Source organism: Gadus chalcogrammus, chromosome 4, assembly GCF_026213295.1.
Source record: "Gadus chalcogrammus isolate NIFS_2021 chromosome 4, NIFS_Gcha_1.0, whole genome shotgun sequence".
NCBI lineage: Eukaryota > Metazoa > Chordata > Actinopteri > Gadiformes > Gadidae > Gadus > Gadus chalcogrammus.
In genome coordinates this window covers 13,596,377-13,622,808 of record NC_079415.1, presented here as the reverse complement: position 1 = coordinate 13,622,808, position 26,432 = coordinate 13,596,377, and the positions used below count along the sequence as shown (strand labels likewise).

At 42.2% G+C, this 26,432-nt stretch overlaps 2 protein-coding genes across 5 annotated transcripts; both read left to right on the top strand.

Moving 5' to 3' along the window:
• The first annotated feature begins 318 nt into the window (after positions 1 to 318).
• On the top strand, positions 319 to 16,078 carry slc2a11l (solute carrier family 2 member 11, like). 3 transcript variants are annotated; one of them, XM_056589478.1, is made up of 13 exons: positions 319 to 508; positions 8,433 to 8,572; positions 8,675 to 8,773; positions 9,054 to 9,214; positions 10,670 to 10,794; positions 11,018 to 11,147; positions 11,392 to 11,540; positions 11,650 to 11,837; positions 14,075 to 14,185; positions 14,635 to 14,736; positions 15,063 to 15,138; positions 15,243 to 15,370; positions 15,497 to 16,078. In XM_056589478.1, the coding sequence occupies exons 2-13, from the start codon at positions 8,549 to 8,551 to the stop codon at positions 15,719 to 15,721; spliced, it is 1,518 nt and encodes a 505-aa protein (XP_056445453.1). In that variant the 5' UTR covers positions 319 to 508; positions 8,433 to 8,548; the 3' UTR covers positions 15,722 to 16,078. The 3 variants fall into 3 exon arrangements, with proteins under 3 accessions (XP_056445453.1, XP_056445454.1, XP_056445452.1); XM_056589479.1 differs by having other exon boundaries at positions 8,524 to 8,572; positions 15,497 to 16,067; XM_056589477.1 differs by lacking the exon at positions 319 to 508 and adding an exon at positions 2,221 to 2,405 and having other exon boundaries at positions 8,524 to 8,572; positions 15,497 to 16,067.
• Positions 16,079 to 16,273: 195 nt separating this feature from the next.
• Positions 16,274 to 25,219, top strand: nt5c2l1 (5'-nucleotidase, cytosolic II, like 1). Of its 2 annotated transcripts, none has more exons than XR_008895435.1 (18): positions 16,274 to 16,516; positions 17,671 to 17,744; positions 18,148 to 18,265; positions 18,955 to 19,050; positions 19,651 to 19,742; positions 20,784 to 20,841; positions 20,946 to 21,039; positions 21,160 to 21,213; positions 21,342 to 21,425; positions 21,548 to 21,583; positions 21,680 to 21,787; positions 22,255 to 22,321; positions 22,672 to 22,842; positions 23,152 to 23,203; positions 23,303 to 23,363; positions 23,963 to 24,057; positions 24,392 to 24,484; positions 24,656 to 25,219. XR_008895435.1 is itself a non-coding variant. In XM_056589200.1 (18 exons), exons 1-18 carry the CDS (start codon positions 16,392 to 16,394, stop codon positions 24,692 to 24,694), a joined length of 1,599 nt encoding a protein of 532 aa, XP_056445175.1. In that variant the 5' UTR covers positions 16,274 to 16,391; the 3' UTR covers positions 24,695 to 25,219. The 2 variants fall into 2 exon arrangements, 1 of the variants encoding a protein (XP_056445175.1); XM_056589200.1 differs by having other exon boundaries at positions 23,963 to 24,139.
• The last annotated feature ends 1,213 nt before the right edge of the window (positions 25,220 to 26,432 follow it).

The following is a 26,432-nucleotide window of genomic DNA, read 5'->3' as shown; positions in this document are numbered from 1 at the left end:
TTGTTGGGTCAAGCTGCTCTCGCGATAATCTGTTCGGTCTGTTTTGATTCGCGACTGAACAGAGCACAGTGGCTTGTCCTCGTGTTGTAGAGCTATCCACGGTGCTGAAAGTTGTTTCATTCAACCTTCCCTTTAAAAAAGAAAAAAAAGGATTCTGCACAGGATCGCAATGCGCACTCGCTGCTGATTGGATGGATCTGTCTTATCACGTGACATCCCAGTCCTATTTGCGGAAGTTGTGTAAAGTGTATGCACGCGCGAGCGCGCGTGTGTTTGCGTGTGTGTCTGTGCGTGTGTGCGTGCAGAGGCTATCCTCGGTCTGGCCAACATCTAGGCTCTACCTCTATAAAATAGGAGCTCTTGCTGTCACATGACACATGACGGAGCCATGCCGGTGTTTGGGACTCAAAGGAGGAAGCTAGAATTGAGGTTACCTGAAGGAATCGCAGCGCTCTGCTCAACTGCATGGTAGCAGGTGTGGGATCGCATCTGCTCGTTTATGTTGCAGGTGAATTCCCTTAAAACATTACAAATATGTTTATTATTGACTTGTTTCTAAAATGTCAGTTGCCCCTTTTGATTTGAGCCACGATAAAGGCAACAAAATGGGACAATTTATTGCTTTATTTAATGTTATTTATGATGAGGATAAAGGAAAGAATCTTAATATTCTTGATCATATGCATAGACTTATGAACTAGGGAACTTATTTTGTGAATGACCGGAGTAATATGAATGCATTAATGAAAAACAAAAAGTTGAAAGGGTAGTAAACCCCATAACAGATTGGTAACTTTTGGGGGAAATAAAGGCTTCCTTTTGGAAAAGTAATAGATGACTTTCTTGGAAAGTAAGAGTACTTTTTGAGAAGTTTGGGATTTTTCTTTCGAAAAGTTTTGATAGCTTTTTGGAAAAAAAAGAGATTACCTTTTTGGAAATGTAACAGATCTTTTTTTTTTTAAAAGCTACAGATAACTATTTTTAAAATAAACTGATTGCCTTTTTGAAAAGTTAAAGATAACTTTCTTCAGAAGTAACAGATTACCTTTCGGAAAGTAACGGATTACTTTTTGAAAAGTTCTCATCAAAATAAACAACTGCCATAATTTATAGCCTAGGTTTTAAGTTATATAGCATTTGAAAGAGCACAATTAAGATGTTAAGGTACGCACACTGACCAATTTATAACGCCAAAAGCTCAATGAAGTTTATTATTCATTAAATAAAAACAACACTTATAAATTAAAATGAAAGAGCTTAGTGTAAAAAGAAAAGCTCCTTTACCGACAGTGATAAATTGTTTCTCTTTCTTCTGAAAAATGTACTTATTGTAAGTCTCTTTGGATAAAAGCGTCTGCTAAATTCCCCAAATGTCAATGTAAATGTAAGAGCTAATAATTGTATGTCGTGTAGGTAATCAGTTAATTAATTATCAGGAAATAACGATTGGTGGTTGTAACATATTTCAGTTACCAGCAAAACCCAATAGCAGCTTTGGAGTTCTGGTTTATCATTGGAATAAACATTTATAGTCAAACACTTTTCTACAGAAGGTATGTGGCACATTTTTAGAATAGGGTTTGTATGGGATGCTGTGTATTTCATAGCTGGCGCACTTTCATACCACAGGAATACACACTCCCCCAGCTGCCCTGAATCATTCCTTGCGATCCCAGTTGTACTTCCTTAATGTAAAGGAAACCAGCTGGGCTTTCCTGTGCGATGCTGTTGGCTATATGAACACACGGCGTGGTGGCTGTGTCTTTGTATGATGATAGCCTGCATGTTAGGCCTTTAGTTCTGAGGTACTTTCATACCGTCCCCTTTTAATCTTACCCTACCATAAGCATCATGACCAATCAATATCCTGAATCAATATACCCTTTACCCTAATGTCACTCAGTGTTCTTGTTGGAGGGTGAATGAGTTGGTTATTTTATTTATATGTCAAAAAATATATTCAAACTCAAATGGATTTAACTGAGTATTGAGTAAACATGCATTGCATTGATGCATTTTTGCCTATTGTATAATCTTAAAGGTTGGGTATGGAATTCTCTTTTTTGGCCTTTTTTGTAAAATTACTTGAAATCCTTATCATAACCCACTTACAGCCACTGAGTTAGAAGTACTGACATGAAAATTAAACAAGTCAATCATCTGTGGAACGGGCAGGGCTTGAAAAACTCCCCCCCCCCCCCCTCTCCCCGCGCATGACCCCTCCGTGCACTTACTCAAAGCTCGTGAAATAGCAAGCTTTTATTTGTTGTTATCCTGTGGTAGCTACTGGAGCTAGCTAACTAGCTAATGGATCGCTCTCGTGCATCTTTGTTCGCGCTCGTGCATGATTGGGCGTCCATGTACTTGGAATGGGCGGAGTCAGAGTCAGCGTTGAAGGAGAGGGGGTAGGACCATTTGAGTTGTGTATTTTCAAAATCTGCTGGCGTTTCGCAAATCCCATACCCAACCTTTAATGTTTTGCCTCATGTCAATAGCATGTGTCAATAATCATGCCGATTAACATGTTTGAGTACAACAATTATGATAAAATATTTTTTTTATCCACTCAGGCTTAACGATTCATCAACAGTTCTTTAACAAGTAGTACAGTACCTTGAGGAAACAGCCTTTTCGTTTATAAGAGAGGAGACCTGCATAAGACTAGAGAGTGAGTAACCTGCGAGTCTGTTGTGAGGGAGGCTGATGTCACCATCTGTCCTCCAGTATTCATTGGAGGCTATTTTATGCTGGTTGATTTCTACCAAGTGTGGCTCCAAGTGTGGATAGACTCATTTTGAAATCACGTTTTTTGTTTCCAACCAAAAAAGAACGCAAGCTACCGGTTTCAGAGAGGAGACCTTGTTGTGGTTAACTGGAAGGACCGGTATGGTGCAGCCTCTCACCAGCGGTTATTCCCAAGCATCAATGAATTAGTGATGAATGACTTTGGGGGCTGCGGACATGCTCCCCTGGTAATGGTGTTGAGGGCAGAAGGGAGCGGTTAAAAGGTTAAGTTAAGCTCAAGTAGTCATGACAGCTTTGCTCGAGACAGGATGCTCATCATGTATACTCTTCTAATGTTAATACTGTCATATTAAGATTAGTTAGTCGATTATTTTGGAATTGAGGAATCGAGATCTAACTGTAAATGTATTATCAGTTGTTGGCATATTGTCAGAGAGGATCCAGAAGCTTGTACCGTCTTATTCATCACTCCATTATAGTGTAGAGAGCCTGCAGTCAAGGGACCATTAAGCCCTTTTAAAATGGACAACTCTCTCTTTCTGTTCATTTAATCAGCTAAGCTGAATGCTATCGAGTATCGGCTGCGTCAATAGTGACCGCTAATGGACCCTGATGGCTCCTGAAAGGCCCGTTTGACGATTCATTTCATTATGTCATCCGCCATGCGAGAAAAAATGAATCGGAACGTTATTCCTGACAGCAATGGACCTTTGGGCTGTACGAGGGTGTTAGCCACGCTAGTGACTGAACAGGTGTGTTTACCAAATCCCTTGTGGGTGGGAGGGCCATATGCACACAGACTTTCACCGTCCCCCTGTATTCTGGGAGGAAGGCAGACCGGCTCTTCTTGGTCTCTCTCTGGCAGCCATGTTGTCCTCCCGCCTGGCTGATAGTCATGGATGGCGGTTAGCCTAGCGCTGCTCACTGTGTGCGGGCAGAGGGCTGCGTCTCCCTCAACTGACATGCGAGTCATTTGTGTTGGGGCTGAAGATTTACTGAAGCAATCTGGCTTAAGTGGCTCGCTGAAGGGCAATACTGGCCACATGGGAGGAGGAGGGGGGCGGGGGGGAGGGGTTCTCACCCCGGGTTACGGGTTCACATCCCTCCCAAGGGTGACGTGCAGCCATGCTGCCGCTTTATTTTTGGCCACTGTTCCAGGGACACATTGTGGGTGGAGCCTATGATGGTATATTTGACTGCACACACGTGTCATTCAATTGTTCAACTATTTATAGACTCGTCTGGGCCTTTTTTTTCCCATTTTCTTCTGTAAAGCACGACAAGCAAGTGATGCCCAAAATACATCAGAACACATCCTGCTGTGGGACTCGCCCTGGGACGCCCTCAGGGGGGTGATGATATGATGACCTGCAAAGTGTAGTGGACAATAACACTAGTGTTCACTTAGAGGGCAGAAATAAGCAAACATGATGCAATATGGTCCGATGGCTACTTGTGTGTTCACTTGGATAAGGAAACATATGTATTCAGTAGTTTGGGTACTTATCCATACAGATGTGGGATAGAAGTTTGATAATTGGGGCAAGAGAGAATACCCCACGTTTAAACATCCCACATTGTGGGACTTGGTTTTTTCAGTGATTTTCAGATCTCCAGGTTATCCTTGAATAACCTCAATGTGGAAGTGCTACCAAGCTTTGAATAGTGGGTGCGTTTGGTCGAGTTGAAATATTCCGAATAAATACTTTTGAAATGTTGAAATGTGTTTGCAGGCACACATCCAGCATTCCTCTGTATCCTTTAGGCAGATTTAGATTTTACTCTCCACATATTTGAGTTTTTGCTGTGGGAGACATACGAAGTTGTCCCCCAGCGGAATCAGAAGGAAACAACATTTGTAGTTTGAGGAAAACCCCCTGAGGAAGGCCCGATGCGATACGCAGCGCTGTGCTTGCTCTGTCACGGCCCACTCGTTAATAAAGGCTTTTTAATTGCAAACCTGCTGGAGTGCGTGGACCAGGTGTCCTCCCATCGCCTCCGCTCATGAGGAACACCCCTTCCTGTTTCTTTTCCAAGGTCGGTCTTCTGCTTCAGGTCGTCTCCTCTTTCTTCTCATTCCCCAGAGGAGGGGAATGTCGACCATGTCGTTGACCTTCTGTACCTTAAAGACCAGCTTCAAGAGCAGCGGCGTGCCACCCCAGCCCCCCATTAACACCGAGCTATTAAGGGCTTCATCACGGCCAGAGACGGGGAACATGAGACTGCTTATCTACCTCTCCTCTGTTGCTTCTTCTGCTCCTCCATCGCTCCTCAGCTGGACCTCCCGCTCATTGGCTGCTGGTTAAGTGCTACTAAACATGGTCCAGAATTGGAAATTGGGTGGGATAGGGCGGGGTGGGATAGTGGCGGTGGGGTAGTGTATGGTGGTGGTGGGGAATAGTGGGGTGGGATGAGGGGGTTGATGGAACAGGCAGGGGTGGGATAGGGTGGGATAGGGTGGGGCTCTTTTAAAAGCCCTAGCTGAGTAGGTCACCCTGCCTGCACTAGGGTTCACACTACAATAATGAGGATATATTCAGCGTTTAAGAACCTGAAGGGTCCGTGTAGCAGGAACCTGGGGGTCTTCCATTATTCATGCTAATCAGCCGTCGCCACGGCTGGGTGGGGCCTTTGTGTTTGTGCCATGACTCCTTGAGCATTCCCCCCCCCTCCCCCAACAGTCTCTGTTGCCATGACACACTATGACCACAAGCAAGGACAACAGGGGTCTTCATCTGCAAGAGGACACACACACACACGATCACACACATGCACACAGACAAGCTGTAAATAAATGTAAGTCAACCCTTTGTCGCCCCCTGAAGGCCGTTACTGCATGTTGTTCCAGTAGGCGGATTGAGAGATCCGATAGGGAGATACGGTATGGTGTTTTAATAGAAACAGATTAGATATTTGTTCTAACTTTGCATATAACTTGTATTATTAGAATGGCCCAGCTTGGATTTGTACAATTGATCTTTCCCAAAATAGACAAGATGTGTTTTTGGTTGATGTTCAACAATGTTTACTCAAACATTGAGCACAATGACTTTCTGCAGTCTCCATCTGGAGGAGTGGCAGGTTTCTTTGAAACGGAGGTCTGCATCGGAGGTCTGCTGGAGTCTCTGCTGGTAAGCCAGTAGCGGCCAGTCAGTAATAGACAGTAAGAGAAGTATTGTTGATTCACTTAAAGCCTTGTTGGTGTAACCCAGTTTTTGAGGTACTGCATTATGGTCATATTCTAGGGCTATGTGGCCATAATAATTGTATTTTATTTCAAATAATTTGATTTATCTATTTTTTCTTACGACAAAAGTTGGTAAGGGGTGATATTTCTTTCTCACTCTAGTCTCTGCTCATGTGATTAAACTTTTAACAAACTTAAGTTGTAAAAACACAACAAATCACTAAGCAAAAATGAATGTTTGAAACATAAATATATATTTTCCCTGTCTTTACTGCTCCCAACACCACTGGAATAAGATCCTGTGTCTATCAGCTGTGTATCGTTACAGGTATTGATGAATTAATTATTTGACTCTCAGACGGAAACATAAACTCAATATTTGATTTAAGTGGTAGACAATTTACCACAGCGACTAGTGCTCAATGTGTCCTGTTGGACAGGACAAGACTTCGCACACACAGACACACAGTCACACACACATATCATGCAATCAATTTCTACTTGGTCGTTAGCCACACAATTAAAGGGAATCGACTGCTCTCATAAATGATGGCTCCGTGTTGCTCATCTCAAGGGGTCAGCATACTGTTCACACAATGTTCTTGGTGGAATGTGCCCCAAAGAGTGAGCGAGGAATGGCAGGTGTACTGCTGCCTTCTGCTCTCTAGGGACGTTAATTGGCCAGCCCCTGGGTATCAGGTGTTGAATTAACATGCTGGCTGTTTGGCTGCATTAAATGGCTTGCAGTGTTTGAATGAGCTTGAATGTTTCATAAATGTGGAAGGAATTTAATAATCCATTGCTTGTATACATTGGGAAATAGTTGGAACTATTTTCATAATTCACAAATTCATTTTAGTGTTGCAACAAGTACTAGGGTAGCTTAAAGTTTTGGGGATGTTCAAACTGTTTTGCTTGCTGATGGTTATTAACAAAAGGTGGCTGCTTCTGAAAAAGTCCCCGTGAAGAATTGCTTAGTTGATCTTTACTAACAATCATTCTTGTTTTAGTCATATGAACACAGTCCATACCATAAGCTTATGTGCCGCTACCCTGGAAATAAAGTCACTGATTTGTGAAAACCAAAATAAATAGTACACCAACCAATCAATGACAAGGGGTTGGTGTTGTGGGGTTTTGCACTGCGTTTATGATAGTTTTTACTGGATGCACAAACGACGGAAGGTTCTGTTTGTTTGGGATCTCGCTTCAAACACCAACAGAAGTGACATCGCCCAACATTGTTGATACAACCTTTAACCGGGGACCCGAACACTGCATCCTCGGGTCTGCCTAACCATTCACCCATCCTGCCTCCTAGGCTTCCCCCAGCAGTATCTCCACCCTATCTTGTAACATAGGGGTAGCCTGAACTATATGAGGAGGTGACTTCTTCCTCTCCCAGAGTCTGCAGTGGAGAAATGGATTAAAACACCAAATCAGTTGTCTGTCCCTTCCTATAGATCTGATCCACAATCCATACCATCTGCACTTGTTTTGGTCCGCAGATTGTTTCATAGATCAAGTTAAATAGATAATTATTTACTTCATTCAATGAAAGCTGTCCTTTTGCCATTTCTTGTCACTGATTTTCATGGAAATACACAGTTAAGTTAAGGACTCCCAGCATGATGATAATATTTAACTGTGCTGTTACTGAGGGTCAGGGCCAGGGTTTAGCAATTATTGAGATCAATAGACTTTTAACAGAGTCTCACACACACACACACACACACTCACACGAACACACACACATATATATATATATATATTTATATATATTTCAAATAACCACCAGTTTTATAACCTTTATTTAGCGCTGTTTTATTAAGATATCAAAAGCATTCCTCTGCACTTAATAAATATAACATGTTTAAAAAAATAGGCATCATAATCTCTATTCTTTCAAACTAATAAACGATTTACGACATACTTCAACTTCAGCGTCTTTCAGTCTGTATTTTCCCTTCTGCTCCTACAGCCTCTATTGATCCAACAAGTGAAGGTCAACCTTACTGTGAGGTGCTTTATGCATACTAATCACAGCCATATTGTCTTCCCCGTCACACATTACTTTGGTTTCAACATCACTTTAATCCCTTTATTCATTTGCCCATATTAATTTGTTAAAATATCCTGTTTGTTATTGCTCTTAAAGAAATTATTGAACTATTTATGCATTTAATATATATTATTTTATAAAAACGTTCATTGTTGTTCACCTAAACAATTGAGCCTTATGCTACAAAAAAATCTGAATGAGATGGCTCATTATCGATAATAATTGGTTGGCCATTCCGAAACATTCCAAATGTATGTCCGAAACGCCTCAGACACTAATGTCTTCCTGCAATCAAAGTCCAAGTTCAAATCTTTTACTGAAATCGTCCTTGCTGTCCCTGTACTGGACTCCTTTTACTAATGCAACAGCCCACACAAGGAGACCGTTCAAGACGATGAACTGAATAAATGGATGTTCTTCTTTCTCCTTGTTTTAAAGAGCCTGTGCTTTAAAAACGTGACCATTACAGTGAGCAGTTAATGTTTCAACGCCACCAGTCTGAAAGCGTCTGTATCTGACCACATCCTAGACAGGACAAGGACATTACTTCAGCAATGGCAAAGCAATCCACGTCCCTGGTGAGTGATGCTACTTTGTATCATTATTATATGGCGTACAAGTGTATTTTTAAAGGAGCCCCTTACTAGGATATGAAGATGAAACCTTCTCTCTTTCTGCAGCTAGAGTGTCCTCTCTTAGTTGCTGCGGTCTTCATTACTGGAATCGGTGGAACGTTTCAGTATGGCTTCAATATAGCAGTCATGACTTCTCCCTCTTTGGTAAGCAAAACTTCATAGATATAGAGCTTTATTTATAACATGCATCACATGCTTTGTGTCTAACTTGCAGAGTGTATTCAGTTACTGAGACGTTAAAGGATCTCTCTAGGTTCTCACCCTGGTTCTTGTTCTAAAATAGCAGTCCATAGAATCCATCCCTCAAATATATGAGATTTTACTGAACATTACACGGACGCACACACACACACACACACACACGGACACGGACACACGGACGGACGCACGCAGTTGGTCAGAAGCTTATAAGTGGTGCTTATAGTTTATAAAGGAGCTGGTGAACACAACGTCTACGGAGCGCTATGGGCTCCCCCTGGAGGAGTGGCAGCTGACTCTGATCTGGTCCTTCCTGGTCTCCATCTTCTGCGTCGGAGGTCTGCTGGGCTCTCTGCTGGCGGTACAAATGGGCAAGAAGTACGGCAGGTCAGTGGTTACTGCAGAGTCACCGTGACATAGGAACGGAAAAGGATCACCAATTCGAAGAACTCCAATCCGCACTGATAGGGTTCAACACCTCTGTGTTTCTTCCTGAGAAAAATAATGAATGACAGCTCCGCATCCGGATTCAGGAGCCGACGTTGTACAACCAGAAGCCTCTCATTAGGAGGAGAGGGCGCCCCCGTCCCCCTGACTCATTCTTCTGGTGGGATCAGGGTCCAACATTTCATTTTAGAATTTAGTATTTTTACCTGCCAGAGTGTAGAAATCCAGCGTCCATGCAATCGTTTTAATATCTAACCCTGAGTGATTGCAGGTTGCTGGTTGGCTAGTTGCAGGTGTTTATTTTGGAACATGTTTGTGATTATGATATTTCCTCTAAATAACCCGATTTGATTCTTTATAAAGTATTTACAGTCAAATGTTGAGTTAATATACTTATTAACACAGTATTGCAAAGTATAACAAGTTTGGGACTTCTCCCGTCGCTTTGTCAACCTTTTCTGGAAGTGAGTCTGGTTCTAGAGAATTCGATACATTGACTGGAGGGCTCCAACTATCCATTTCATCCTTCGGATGGACGACACGAATCTCAAGAACATCCCCAAAATTAGTCACTAATGTCAAGCTTGGTGGGTGTAACTTAGATTTGATCCTCCTCTCTTATCCTGAGACCGAGCACCAGAAGATCTTCCATTTGACTCAACTGAAATGATTCTATTGGACTTTGGGAGATTCGGGATCATCATTGGGAGGGCTATGGATCCAAGGGTTAGGGTTTGTTTCTACCAAGATTTTCTCCAGGGTCTGGCACTAATAATGCTGATAGAAAACTAGAGTTCATACATTTTGGTGACCCATCAAAGAAGGAGTTATCAGTTACTTTGTGGTGGCCTGTTCCACATATGTGCAGAACGAGAAACCCTGTCACAGAAATGGTCACTTTCCCTGAAACCTGCAAATCCACCTCACGTTCAGCCGTCAGACCGTGAACCCTGAAATTGACCTCTGGCCCGGCTACAGGACTCCTTCCAGGAGAAAGTAGTGACTCTCTTCCATCTTGGACCTCCTCAATCCTGGACATCATCATCATCCAAGTTTTCAGTGTTGCCGTCTTGACCATCCTCGGTCATATCCCTCTTCTAAGAATAAGCTAGGCTTAATTTCAGACTTCTAGACTGAGCTACAGCACCCTCCTTTAACTCATTTTGGCAAATCAGACCCACATCTAGCCAATATAAAACTGTACTGACTGACGGACTGAGGCCATCAGTTGTCAGTATTGAGTTGCCAATGCTTCATGTTAACCATGTCCCTGTTTGCTAGTTTTCAATTATGTAATTTTTTTAACCGTTTTTTTGTCTGCCAGTCTCTTTGTGAACAATTTTTAAGAAAGTGCTTCAGTCCAAGTTGATATCTTCTAATCTCTTTAATCCTAAGAAAGCAATGTCTTCTGATGAACAATCTGGTGGCCATCGTGGCCGCAGTTTTGATGATACTGAGTAAAAGAGCTGTGTCCTTTGAGATGATCATGGTTGCACGTTTTCTCTATGGCGTCAACACCGGTAAGCCCATAAGAATATCCTGTACCTATTTATATTTTCCCTTTTACTATAGATTCTCATGGATAGTTACTCAATAACTCTCCTCACCATCAACAAAGGCATGCACACAATCATACACACCATAATAAATGTATATTTGGAATTAAAAAGATAATTAGCCACTCAATTATGGATAATCGACTGTTCTCTCTCTAAATCATGTCTCCCTGTGGTTCTTCTCAAGGGGTCATCTTAACCGTTCATCCGATGTATTTGGTTGAATCCGCCCCGAAAAATTTGCGAGGAACGGTGGGTGTGACTACTGCTACCTTTTCCTCTTTAGGGAAGTTCTTTGCTCAGCTCCTGGGGATCAAGTGAGTGAACACATACACACCAGAGAAGTGTGTTGAGTCACACTGTGTTGAAATAACAATGCTGATCCATTAGACATCTTCTGGGGATTGGTTTACACTTCTGATTGTGTTCTTTTATTTATGTTGGCCACAGACAATTCACACATTGTTTTGAGTGTAAATGTTTAGAAAACAAACACATTTGACATTATAATCTGAAACTATCCAGTACTGATAATTGGATTGATTAATGGTTCCTCTGCAGAGAGCTGCTGGGAACAGAGGACCTCTGGGTCTGGCTGCTAGGGTTCAGTGGGTTTGTTGCCCTGTTCCAGCTCTTCACCCTTCCTCTCCTGCCAGAGTCCCCCCGTTACCTCCTGCTGAACAGGGGAGACCAGGAGGGCTTTGAAAGAGGTCAGCCTACCAACCTCAAACCCAATATAACGTTGAGTACCTTTTAATGCCACATCTAGCCACATGTCTTTAACCATAAGGCCTTTGTGTTGTGTCCATTCTCCATCAGCTGTTAAGAGGTTGTGGGGTTCCAGGGACTACAGTGTGGAAACTCAGGAGATGCTGCAGGAGAAAATAGAACTTCAGGACATTAAAATCCACTCGGTTATGGAACTGTTGCAGAGCCGCCCCTTGCGATGGGTTGTGCTGACAGTCATTGTTAACTTCGTAACCATACAGCTGTGTGGCATCAATGCTGTGAGTGATACTCAGTCACTAGAACTGTACGTGTGTTGCAACAATTTCATACCAAGTGTGGTTTGCGATTATCTCGACTCATGATCAGTACATCTTTAATTCAACCTTTTAAGTAGTGTTCTGCAAACCATTAAAGACCTCGATGGAGACTTCCACATGTGATGTCACAAACTATAAAGTATAAAATCACGTATTGAAAAATTTTACAATTTTGTAAAGGGGAACTTTTTCTCCTTGCCCCTGCCCCTGGGAATATTACAGCGAATAGAAACTTAAATCTGAAACCAGATGAGTCTTTTCTCAATCTCAATGTACCATCACATTCTTTAACTGCATACAGTTCTTGATAAGTGTTCACAAGACCAATCCAAAAGGCTGGTTGTTAAACTGCCCATGTCAAAATTTGGTGCACTGCCCAAAAACCGTCAATATTCAACTGTTGAATGTCGGCCAACGCCAACAACCACGGGTGCTGCACGTAGTTACTATATGTTGTTAACATCTTTAAAGTTGTGAGCGATTACAACATGTTGCTAGCATCTTTACAGATCCGAACGATTACAGGATACAGTATATTTACATTTATTTCAGATTTTACACCTACTACAACTCTACAATTCTCTCAAAAGTATCGCAATCAAAAAATCCAATGATACATTCTGATGTACTAGCCCTACCACACTAAATATTGAATGGCTTTTCTTTAAAATCAGCAGTAACAAGTTTAGGTAGGCTAGGTTAGGCGAATGTCAATGATAATTACTACGTTATGGCTTATGGAATATAGTAAATAATGTCACCATGTGATGGGGCATGTCTTCTCCAAACTTAATTTCACTGCATAGCAGGAAAAATAACTAAATAAAGCCAAAATGGAGATTTATTGTCCATTAAGTATGTATCAATTTATCTGACACCCAAAAGGCCAGATGAGGCTAAAATTAATATTAATTTTGTTGAACTCTAAGGCTATGTTTCTTCAAATGTTCAACAAATATGCTGAAACATTGTTTGCAGCTCTCGTTACTCAATTTGGTTTAGAATGCCTTGTACTATCATAGGCCCCTCTAGAAGCGGTAGAAAACCTCCGTAACAAAACAGGATGATGCGTGATGCAGCGTAAAGGCGGCTGCATGCTTCAGCGTTGGTGTTACGTTGTTGCGCAAAATTTACTCAAAGCAATTCATGCTCCCTTTTAGGTTGCGCGTGTTGCGCGTGTTGCCAAGCAATTTACCGCCAGAACAGTAGGTGGAGTAATATGTGGAGGAAAGTTTTTCGTTGAAGACGACCTCGAGAATGACGTCTTTGTCTGTGGGAGTCGTTGGTTTGTTTATGTGCCAGATCGTGTTCTCCCCATACACAGTGAATGATGGCAACAGACAGAGGAACAGGGGTGATGAAGTTGTTGATCATTGGGGTTGTATAAATGTGCATATCTCTCTACATTTTAAAACGACATAATGTGTTGGCAGCAAAGTTAACTTCACTTCAGGTTAATGCTTTTGTATATGAGCCTGCCGGGTGATACTCCAGACAGGAAGTAGTAACCAGACCAGCAAACCAATCACAGCCTTGCAGGCTGGGCGGCTCGCGTAAAAGCTTACGTAAAAAATGACGCAAGTCTAGAAAAATCGCCCGACGCACGCAAGACGTGAGAAGTCGCGCAAGGGGGGCGCAAGGGCGCGCAAGGGCCTCTTGCGCTTGCGCTTACGCTTACGTAACCGAGCATAAACCAGCCTTAACGACGTAAGCAGCGTAGCGTTGCGTAAAGATACGTATCGATGCGTAACGTTGCGTAACATCGCCCCTTTCAGTTCTTGGTTTCCAGTACCGCACTCTGCCGTCTACCTCCAGAAGTTCTGCTATAACATAGTAGTACTGCTGGATCTGAGATTACAGAGCTGCAACCCCCGGCAGTGTTTTAGACTTAAAGCAAAATAAACATCCAAGAAAAGGAAAACAATAATGAATGGAAGTGTAAAAAGCATTCAAAGTGTAAAACAATCAACAAGGGAGGGGATGAGGAGAGGAGTTGAGTGGGACAGCAGAAAACCCTTGCGTTTAGTCGTAGTAGTGAATTAAGCTCAACCAGTCAACACCCCACTCTCATCACACATAGTTTGCCAAACGCCAGTTTCTATATTTGTTCAACACATTCAGGCTGAAAGCATATTCTCATATATAGGTATGTATAACATTTTCTGCCCGGATATCAACATATCTTTCTCCTACTCAAGGTGTACTTATATTCCACTGAAGTGTTCACTGCAGCAGGGATCCCAAAAAACCAACTGAATTACGTAGCCTTTGGGACTGGGTTGTGTGAGGTCATCTCTTCTGTGATCTGTGTAAGTCCCCCAGTACGTCTTTGTTCTTCTGATTTACAGCAAGTTGAATTTCAAAAGAAGGTAAATACACATAACCTGCTGGAATAGCAAAGACATACCTGTTTTGTACATTTCGAAAAATGAGGAAAACCACCACAGATATAGTCTCCTACCTCTTAATAAAGCTCCCGTGGTTTTATCATAAATTATCTCCTTTTAATTATTGTTTATTCTATCTTGTGACCTTCTCTGTGAAAAACAATTTCTAAATTGTATCATAAATATAAATGTTATAAATATAGTATTTTCAAACATAGTCGTGTTGACTGATGTTTTTGTATTGCTAAAATACTACAATCAACAAGTGTGACCTTCCAATCTCCCCGTGAAGCGCCTCATGCGGGCCGTTATTGGGGGCACCTCCTAATTCAGGGGGCAGGGTTCATGTGATGTTCCTTTGGGGCTTGCAGGCTGTAGCTGTTGGAAGCATAGGAAGAAAAAAGCTTCTGATTGGTGGCTACGGATGCATGGCTGTTACCCAGATGTTGCTCACCATCACCCTTAACCTGCAGGTAGTAAGACTCCAACCCAATGCCATTAAAACAACATCGCTGCAACCACACACATCCATGTGGAATCACCTGCCCCTCACTTCCAGAGGAAAGGCAGCAGTCAGGACGATGTCAGAATCAGTTATTTTTATTAATTCATATTGCACAAGTACACAAGAGAAACATTTTTAGGCTTAGTTCCTCAACAGCCACATAGCAGCAAAAATACAAGGTAAAGTAAATAAAGATAAGTAAAAATAAATATATATAAAAATAAGTATAATTGTGAATTTAGTGAATGGCATGTGTAAATAAATACTCCATGTGTCTCTTCTCTTGTTCCCCAGGATCATGTCAAGTGGATGCCTTACTGCAGCATCGTCCTCATCTTCCTCAGCATCTTCTCCTTTTCCTGCGGCCCCTGTAGGTCATACAAAACACCTCGATCTATATATAAAACATCATATGCATATGCCCTGATTGTTGTATATATGTGTGGTCATACGTTTGGTTTGGTTTTGGTTCAGCTGGAGTGACCATGTCTCTGCTGGCGGAGTTCTTCACCCAGTCCTACAAACCAGCGGGCTACGCTCTGGCCTGCAGCATCAACTGGGTCGGTCTCTTTGTCGTGGGGATGGTCTTCCCTCTCCTTGTGGTAGGTCTGGTACTGCCCGATGCGGGACATTACCACACAGGCCTCACACCATATGAAGTAATGTTGGATGTTTCCTGCTGCTCATCATTGCTTGTTGTTGTTGTGTTTCTGTTTCTGTTTGTTCAGAAACATCTGGAAAGCTATTGTTTTCTGATTTTCCTGTTCTTCACCATCGCCCTTGCAACGTTTGTGGGGATCAACGTTCCTGAAACCAACAACTTATCTCCCCTGGAGATACAGGAAGCGTTTCGCAAGATGCACTCTAAGACTGAAAAGGGTGGTTGGCCTGCTACACCCTGTGGAACGACAGATAATGAAATACATGGTCTGAAGTGTCAGACCAAACTTTGACAGCATGTGTGTCTATGTTATGTTTATGTTATAGTGAAACTGGAATGACGTGTGCCTTGTCATGGTGGAACTGGAAGGGTAATGACCTAGGGTTATCACCAGTAGGCCTACGCTCTGGCCTTCTGCCAACTGTTTATTTAGCCCAGCCTATATCTATGACAATCATCTAAGAGGACGCCCTACAAATATGTTCACCATAACATTTCCTGAATATCACGTCATCATGATATAAATGAAGATTTGTTACTATTGAATATGCTATTATTTTGCATTGGAAAATGCACTGGCTCTAATTATATGCAAATTTTTTAAGCATTAAAAGGGAACACATTTTATATAAATAAATAAAAATTGTGTAGTTGACGTTTAAGCCTTATTATTGTTCAAACATAAGCATTATCAAGCATTTATCGCACATTGGCCAACCGCCCAATGCGTAATTCCTCGGCCCCTTGGCATCTGTGCGCCTCTGATAACATAATCTGGGGGTTGAAGTGAGGCGATGTGCGTTCTTCAGAGCAAATGTAGATGAGATTTTCACATGGGGTGTAACCCCGTGCGTGTGTCGTCAGGGAACCACCAGCAAAACGAAACGACGTCGATTATAAAAGTGCCAAACGTCAAAGTCGCGAATGCCTGGACACACTGGAGGGGCGATTGCAGACGACAGATGGAACTTTTCAACTCCGAAACTGTGGGAGGAATCCCGCGGCTGCTGGAAGAGAGTTCAGAGCTGGACAGCGATCCGCAAATCATCCCACATGGCACTAAACCAAACAGAGCCCTACATCAAACGTAAGCCACTCACGGTGTAATGCATGAATCAGGCTATAGAGACCTGCATAAGATCGTCCTTTTATTTATTTATAGGCCTATATGCATCCACGATGAATACAATGAAACCGAAATGTGCGATTTCATGTACCCAAATGCCTCTGGCAAATGGTAATAGCTAAACTGCACACAACCGTGTTGATAAGACTCCAAAGCTAATGAAACATCTATTGAGTGTGTACCTGTTGAACATGAACTCTATCTCTTGTTGCCTTGATAGATGATTGCCATTGATGTGTTGAGCAAGATGTCAACTCAACAAGAGACTGTGTGAATTATTCAGAGAAACCAAATCCACAGGGATAGGAATGTGTCACGAGGCTACTGCAGGGTATGGGTCTACCTTTGCAGACCTCCCTCCATGGGCGTCCAATCTAAACCCTTCCAAGTCCCAAACCTAGAATTGATAAAAGAAAAGTAACTGAAATATCCTAGCGAGCTAGTGATTAATAAGGAGGATAGACGATTCTGAATTTCGATTTTTAGACTCCTACTAACAAGTAGACATGGACTATTACTAACTAGTAGACTAGGACTGTGACTCACTAATAGGCTAGGACTATTACTCACTAGTAGACTAGGACTATAACTAACTAGTAGACTAGGAATATGGCTCACTAGTAGACTAGGACTAACACTCACTGGTAGACTAGGACTATTAATCACTAGTAGACTAGGAATATTACTTACTAGTAGACTAGGAATCTGGCTCACTAGTAGACTAGGACTATTACTCACTGGTAGACTAGGACTATTACTCACTAGTAGACTCGACTATTACAAACTAGTAGATTAGGACTATTACCCAATCACCAGTAGACTAGGACTATTATTAACTAGTAGACTAGGACCTATAGCTCTTAAGTGGAGATAGTATATTTTATATAGTATCAAACAATACGGTCTGAATAGAGTTAAGGAGGTCTTAAGCGTTGAACCTTAAGTGCAATGCCCGCCCACTTGGGTTCAGTGTCACCACTATAACAAAATGTCTGTAGATCATAAGATGCATGTTTGCAATGAGGGAAACCCTTTTGTTTTTGAATGCATAATATGTCAGGGGACATGAGATCATAGTTTCAGAGTTGGCATGTGTGCTCCTTGTTTGTTTCCAGGGTGTTTGTCAACAGAAATCTGACGCTGGAGAGCATAAAGTGTTTTGGCTTCGACATGGATTACACCTTGGCAAGTACGTCTGCTCCCCTACGTACGTCTGAAAACACGCAACCCTTTCCAAGTTTATCTTACCTGTGATGCTTTCCACTGTCTGTCTGTCTGTCTGTCTGTCTGTCTGTCTGTCTGTCTGTCTGTCTGTCTGTCTGTCTGTCTGTCTGTCTGTCTGTCTGTCTGTCTGTCTGTCTGTCTGTCTGTCTGTCTGTCTGTCTGTCTGTCTGTCTGTCTGTCTGTCTGTCTGTGTGTGTGTGTGTGTGTGTGTGTGTGTGTGTGTGTGTGTGTGTGTGTGTGTGTGTGTGTGTGTGTGTGTGTGTGCCTGTGGGGGTCTGTATTTTTGTGTATATATTTGTGTATGTGTACATGTGTGCGTTTGTGTTTGTGTGTGTTTCGTGTGTGTGCGTGTGTGTGTGTGTGTGCAGTGTATAAATCTCCTGACTTCGAGAGTATGGGCTTTGAGCTGATCAGGGACAGATTGGTGTCCGTCGGCTATCCTCACGAACTCGTGCGCTACAAGTATGACCCCAGCTTCCCAACGCGGTGAGTTCAGCCCTTCCATGTCCGTGCTACTCAAGGCCTTTACGCGATTCCTGCGTCCGGACGGTCTTGTGGGTGGTGACCAATCAGTGTATTATTGGTCCTGGGCTGAAAAAACCTCCAGAGGTTGGTCACAGGGTGGATTTTCATGCCCACAGTGTAAAATAGGAAAGAGGCCTAAGCCAACCTGCTCCTTAATGACTTGAATATAAGTCTCTGTGGGAAAAAAAGTGTCTGCTTGAATGAATAAATAACCGTCAAGTGCCTATCAAATTAGACATTTATGGTGCGCTCATTTCCACCCAATCTTCTGTTATGAAATTGTAGCACTTATCCCTTCCATATGCCACCTAGGAGGCTTTGATGGGCACCGCTGACACCGAGACAGGTTGAGGATGTGAAACAACTGGTTTAACGTACAGTTCTCAGATCTCGTTGGAATCTTGCAGAGCAGGTTTTTCATGCTGCCATGTCCTGGATCTCCCGAGTTTGAGTGGTGACTCCTGGCTTAACCAGTGCAGGCTTGTCTAATGCACTACAGGTGTTCAGCCTCACCCAGCCCCAGAGTCTAATCAATCTGACACGGGCCATGTGAGGCTGCTCAAACCAGACATCAACCACACACACTGCACAGACAGCAGTCTCATTTCAATATGAGCTCGTCAACCAATTGTCTTCGTTCTGTCTCATAGTGGTCTAGTGTTTGACACCAACTACGGAAACCTGCTCAAAGTAGATTCAAACGGAAACGTTCTACTCTGCAGTCACGGCTTTAACTTCCTTCCCAGGTAAGTTCTCCCAGGTCACCCAGCGCTGTACTTTGTGCCATTAAAATGTCAACTAAACCTCCCTTATTTTCATTCGTGGCCTGTAGGGCAGCCGGCTCCCCTGCTAACGCCCTATCAGTTCAGTTTCAATAAGCAGAGGACAGATGTGTTGCATCCCAGCTTATCCGCAGGGGGTAACCCTTTTAAGGGGCTGACGTTGTTCACAGGTTCACGGCATGTACACGGTAGGGACGCAAAGTCTGGAGACTGAGCCTTTCAGGTTCCAGCCGTCCGTGTCCTGAATTCTTTGTTGTTTGGCTGCACTTCATGTAAAATACATGAACAATTTCATGTTTTCTTACCAAACATACCAAACAATAGACAAAGACAAGGGAGACAAAAGGGATAGGGCCCGAACTGTCCCAGATATTAAAATAATAAGATCTTTAAGCTGTACGCACACGCTTATGTTTGTTATTGGCTAAGTGCCATTAAATAGTTTAATTAAAATAAAATGCAAATGTAAAAGGAAGGATTATCCCATTCTTCTTTATACAATCCACTCTGTAGTTCTTATAATTGACGGGTATTTTGCTGATTGTGTTCATGTTTGTGTCCCAGAGAGGCCATTAAGGACTACTACCCTAACGAGTTCATTCAGAGAGGCGACATCGATCGCTTCTATACCCTTAACACTCTCTTCAATCTCTCAGGTAAACACCTGCACCCCTTCGGTCATTTAAGAAGATCTGTGAAAAACAATCAATCTTTGGAATGGAACTTATAATGTAGCTATTGTTTGGGCTCATCTCCACAATTAAAGCTGCAATCAGCAATTTTGCTGATCAACTGTTTTGATTAAATTGTGTTTTGATTGAGTCTCATTGTTCTCGTACATTAGCTTCAATAGCAATGGCCCCTTTAAACAAATACATGAGAACCATGAGACTAAATCAAAACACAATTTAATCAAAACAGAGGATCGGCCAAACTGCTGATTGCAGCTTTAACTGAATTAATTATAACAAATCTAGAGAATGACTTTCAATATGTTAATAGATTTTTTATTGGGATTTCTTCCCAAAAAATCTGTTGTCCCCCCAACCCCCCTTAAAGGTTGGGTATGGAATTCTCATTTTTGGCCATTTTGGCAAAATTACTTGAAATCCTTATCATAACCCACTTACAGCCACTGAGTTAGAAGTACTGACATGAAAATTAAACAAGTCAATCATCTGTGGAACGGGCAGGGCTCGTAAAACTCCAGCCAATGATTTCCAGATCCACCGAGTGGCATTGGACAGTAAGTACGTCAATCAAACGGTCGTACTGCACTCCCCCTCCCCCGCTCCCCGCGCGTGACCCCTTCGTGCACGTACTCAAAGCTCGTGACCCAGAGCAAGCTTCTGTTTGTTGTTATCCTGCAGAAGCTACTGGAGCTAGCTAACTAGCTAATGGCTCGCTCTCGCTTATCTGTTTTCGCTTGTGCATGATTGCGCGTCCATGTACTTGGAATGGGTGGAGTCAGAGTCAGCGTTGAAGGAGAGGGGGTAGGACCATTTGAGTTGTGTATTTTCAAAATCTGCTGGTGTTTCGCAAATCTCATACCCAACCTTTAAGAAAATTACTCTGAACTTCATCTAGCGATAACTGTAGCTACAATTCAAGCCCCTAGAGGCTGCTAGAGGGAAAATGTACATAGTGCAGCTTTAATGAAAGTAACTCACTATCACATTTCTACATTGATGCTACAGAGACGTATCTCTATGCTTGCCTGGTAGGATTCTTCACCCGAGCAAAGAGATACACAAAGTGAGTATGTACCTTATTTTATACTCTTTACATCCATATTCATATTAATTAAAGTAGTAGTTTATCAAACATAACAATAACATATGTTGGAAAATATGCTTCAGCCAACTAACGGGTTTCCAGCACGGAGACCTCTTCATGTCCTTCAGAACTATATTTCATGATGTGAGAGATGCCATGGACCATATTCATGAAACGGTATGCAATCAAATCATTTGCTTCTTGAAATCAGAAACTTTCTGATTTATTTTGCATTTATTTTATCAAAACCTGCATGTAATACGGTTTATGTTTTAATGTTTGTTTGTGTTCACACAGGGCATTCTGAAGGAGAGGACCCTGAAGAATCTGGATAAATTTGTTATTAAAGATGTAAGTTTAAGATAAACATAGCTATAGGTGTTTGATACTTTTCCACGAAGATGTGATGTGCTTGTAGATTCTAGATTACATTTTTGTATAATATAAATTGGCTTTCCGACTCGGTTCCCTTCTTACAGCCAAGAATTCCAATACTTTTGTCGAGAATAAGGGAGGTAGCCAAAGTATTTCTGGCCACCAATAGTGACTATGGATACACTGAGGTAGGTTCCCAAAAGTATCTACATAAATCCCCAAATCTCTCAAATTCGATTTATTAATTACAAAGATTAACATTTTAAGCTGGCTCACATTTTCCACATATTTTCTCATTTCTTTCCCCAAGGCCATGATGACATACTTGCTGGAAAATGACACAAAGGTAAAAGTGAAAAGTGTTCTGCAAAGTAGGCTAACTTTCATCGGCATGCTTTTCGAAGAGCTACCCTGAATCTCATGTGGACAATCTTCCTTCCAGCCTGGTAGTCCCAAAAAAAACTGGCGTTCGTTCTTCGACCTCATCGTGGTGGATACGAGGAAGCCCCTGTTCTTCGCAGAGGGCACTTTGCTGAGACAAGTGAACACGGTATGGAGGTTTCACTCTGCTGCTGTTGGAGACGTAAGCTGAGGTTGGAGATACGTAAAGAAGGAGCCACAACAGGCTTTGATTACCACTACCGAAGAACATTCTGTTATAACGGGCCCCACTGGAGTAGTTTATACTGCTTGTACTGCACTTACCATCAAATGATTACAAATGGGTTACTTTAATCTATAGCCTTATTGTTGTTATCGGCTTAATCAGCTGAAATTAGAATATTCTTCCATGGTGCTTTGAGCAGCTTGTTTTTGCGTTTTCAAGGAAACATCTGGTGGATTGTTTCCATTTGACTTTAGTTGATGTTTGATTTCAAGCGCATTGTTTCAAAACTGTTAAAAGGCAAGAGTCCCATTATTAAAAAAGAATGCACACTTTGGAACGTTGTTGACCAATTAGCATCAGGTACTAAGAAACTGTGTCATGCAAACTCTTATCTCTGTTCTGGTCCTCAGGACAATGGGATGCTCCATATTGGGACTTACACTGGGGACCTTCAACATGGAACTGTGTACTCCGGAGGTTTGTGTGTGTGTGTGTGTGTGCGTGTGTGTGTGTGTGTGTGTGTGTGTGTGTGTGTGTGTGTGTGTGTGTGTGTATGTGTAAGTCTGTGTGTCTGTCTGTCTGTGAGTGTGTGTGTGTGTGTGTCCATGTATAATAAGCAAAATAAATAAATAATGGGAACTTTACAGACCAAAATGATGTCATACATCTGCAGCCAAGTCTTACTTTGATTATCTACCGAGAGAATAAATCAAGCAAATAATTATGCATTCACTGGACTGTAGGGAATTGTCATCAAATTACAAATTAAATCAACTAAGAATAGTGCATTCTATCCTAATCCCCTACGTGTGTTCACCTGCACACAGGCTCATCGGACATCATCATTGACCTGCTGGACATGAAGGGCGAGGACATCCTCTATGTGGGAGACCACATCTTCGGGGACATCCTGAAGTCTAAGAAACGTCAGGGCTGGAAGACCTTCCTGGTGGTCCCCGAGCTCATTGACGAGCTGAGGGTATGGAAGGACAAGAGAGGTGAGACAGAACAACCCCTTTGTCATCCTCATGCTCATCATCATCACACCTTGGATGCTTTATCTGACGTGAGATTGATTGGTTCTGTATAACCGTCTGTCGCTTTTTGTTTGCTGTCTGTCTGCCTGCCTGTTTGTCGATTTGTCTGTCTGTCTGTGCCTGCTTGTCTGTTGTTTTGCATGTATGTTTGTGTGTCTGACTGATGGGTCTATCTGAATGTCTGTCCATCCGTCGGACCTGTCTGTCTTTCTGTCTGTCTGTCAATCTCTCTGTCTGTCCGTCTGTCCGTCGGCCCGTCTTTTCCTCCAGATCTGTTTGAAGAGCTGAAGCATCTAGACATCTACCTGGCGGAGCTCTATAAGTGAGTCCATGAGGATCTGTCTGACCTGTTCAGTGGATCTTGAAATAACTCACATGGGTCACACACGTCTCTCTGTGGGATTTCCATTTTATTTTTCAGGCATCTGGACAGCGGCAGCACAGAACGCCCGGACATCAGCTTCATTCAGACCCGGGTGAAGGTATGTTTGAACAGATATTCTCACAGTGCGTGTTACTCACCTAGAGCTGATGGATGGCACTGCCATTTCTAACACAAAATACACTTAAACAAAAGCCCTTAAATCTTACCTATTGCACCGTTAATACTTCTTGGCAGATATCTGAGTTAACCATCTGAAAACAATCTCAGGAGTAAATGTTAAGCAAGGATGTGGATTCAGTGATCCTTTGAGAAACAATTCCAGCTAGACAGCCTGAAACATGCAGTTTCTTGCAAGCTGTTATCTTCCTACTCCAAACTCCTAATTATATACTTACCTCAAAGGCATTTAATCGGATACCAGACACACAACTAAGCCTCCTTTTGAAAACAGAAGGTTTGCTTGTTTGAAGTGTGATTACTATGCACTAAATAGCACCACAGCTATTTACTTCTTGCTTATCTAGAGCATCTTACATTAAGTTGAAATAGCATTAAGGAGCAGGTAGGGTAGGTAGACAGGTAGATCAGGTAGGCTTGCGGCTACAGCATGCCCTCAGGTAGGCCTCGGACATCGGCGATCAAACCCGGTTCAGCCACTCGTTTCCTCCCCCTTGGTTTCCTACCGTCCTATCGCAGGTGGTGACCCACAAGATGGACTCGTCCTACAGGCAGATGGGAAGCCTGCTGCGCAGCGGCTGCAGACAGACTCTGTTTGCCAATCAGCTGATGCGGTACGCAGACCTGTACTCCTCCAGCTGCATGAACCTGCTACACTACCCCTTCAGCTACCTGTTCATGGCCCCGCCCGTCCTGGTCAGTGCCCCCTCCCTAGCGGCCCTGTTTGGTTCTTCATCTTCATTCAGCAGCATTTTTTTTTTTTAAATGAGATGTTTTCTGTCTTCAAAGGTTCTGTTAACCAATCTGTTAATTGGTTAACAGATTGGGTTTACAATCCAGATTCTAAAACCATTTTTTTAACACTGGATTTTTCCTCGTGTCAACACAGCCCTGATAGATTCACACGATCAATACAAAAGTACACAATGCATTGATGGATTTTTTCAGATGCCGCATGAGTGTTTAGTGAAGCCCCAGGGTGACTCCCCTGCAGTGCAGATCGCCCTCACCAACTACATCCGCAAGAGCTGCTCCGACAAGGTGAGACCAACCCAGAGCCCCTCTTCTGGTTCCTGGGTCCCAGTTGGTTTATTAATGTGTGAGAAAGACTCACACATTACACACTTTAATCCTTTGGATTAAAGTGTCCATTTAAGTACCAATAATTAATAGTTCAACATTTATTAACTTATTTTCTTCTGCTCTCTTAAGACCAGCGAGCAGAGCAGTACAGAAGGCTCCGAGGAGTGAGGTGAACTTGCTGTATTCGCTATTTAAAGTTAACTTATTGTGCCACCTGCTGGATACATATTCGTATGTATATCATGTTTACACTATTTATACCGTGTGGAATGTAATATATATATATGTGTGTGTGTGTGTGTGTGTATGCGTGTGTGTGTATACATACATTACATTGTGTGTATTTATTACATATATATATATATATATATATGTACATATATTCCAAAGGAGATCGATTCCATGGCTTTTCAACATGTATTTTCATATGATTAGTATTGTATTGTTCTTTTTGCTGGGTGATTTAATAATGTATTTCAATAAAAATGTATTATTGACCTCTAAGCCAACAACACATGGAATCCCATTGTACTATTTTTTTTCTTTTAAAGCATTTTTTAATTTGTATTCAATCAGTTTGATTTTGTCTTTCTTTTGGTTGTAATTATTATTCCCGTAATTTATCCTTTATCCTACATTGCTGTTATAACCGTGTTATTCTGTTCTCGATTCACCTACATTCGAGACATAAGTGTGTGTCTGGAGTCGCCAGGCGAGGACGGTCTCCATGGAAACCTAACGTAATGATGTCATGTAGGACACGTAACAATGTTGTTAGAATATAAACACACACACACACACACACACACACACACACACACACACACACACACACACACACACACACACACACACACACACACACACACACACACACACACACACACACACACACACACACACACACACACACACACAATGATTCTCTCAAATTATCTCAGAATACAAACAGAATATTTGGGCTGGGAGTGGAATTCTCTAACCAAAATACTATAGATCCGTTTGAACGTGGTATGGCTTGGTTTGCTGATCCGATTTACATTGCTTCACCCCTGCATGGCCTGGTCGGTGGTAGGCCCTAAGACAGGTTGAAGCGTCTATGGAGATACGCAGCTAATCCTTTAATGAGCGCTATACATTAGGCCTAAGGCTTATGTGTTATATATCCTGACCACTAGGGGGCACTGTTCAACCATGCAGGAGTATAAATCATGTTTCCCCATAAGGGCTGGAACATTGTGACGTCTTATTGCAATGATCGCCTCCATTTTTGAAGTATAGGATCATAAGAATGATAAAAAAAATCATTCATAGAAATGATATAAATCATAATTAGGATTAATGGTAATAAAAGTGTTTTGGTCATTGTTATGTAATTAATCCTGAAATTATTTGCCCTGATATTAATATTTGACATTTTTGTATTCGAAACTGCCAAAGTTTTTACCTTGCGTGATGAGTCAAGGAGGACGAGATTAGTAGCCTACTCTCAAAATGGCGGAGTGTCGCCAACAGAAAACCAATGATGCATAGTAGCCTACTATATCTTATTTTATGTATAAGACTTATTCATTTGACGGTGAAAGCAGTGAAAACGGTTGCCATCAAAGTCCATTACAGTAAACAGTAAAGAAAAAAGAGAAAACTGAAGTGCCCTAAGTGGACTGGTAATTTGATATATTAAGAATAAAACGACATGCTCCACGATGTTCATACTGAAATGCCTTGTAGCCGCTATGCCTAGTAGCACCAAGTAGACGTCATCGTGGCACAAAACCGAAGGTCGCTGCAATAATTCTCAACAAACACACACACAACCCGACAAACACTGTAGCCTATCTCTTTTTATCTCCTTCTCTTGTAAGTTGCGCACCTTGTTTCTCTATACTGAGAACCTGTCGCACGG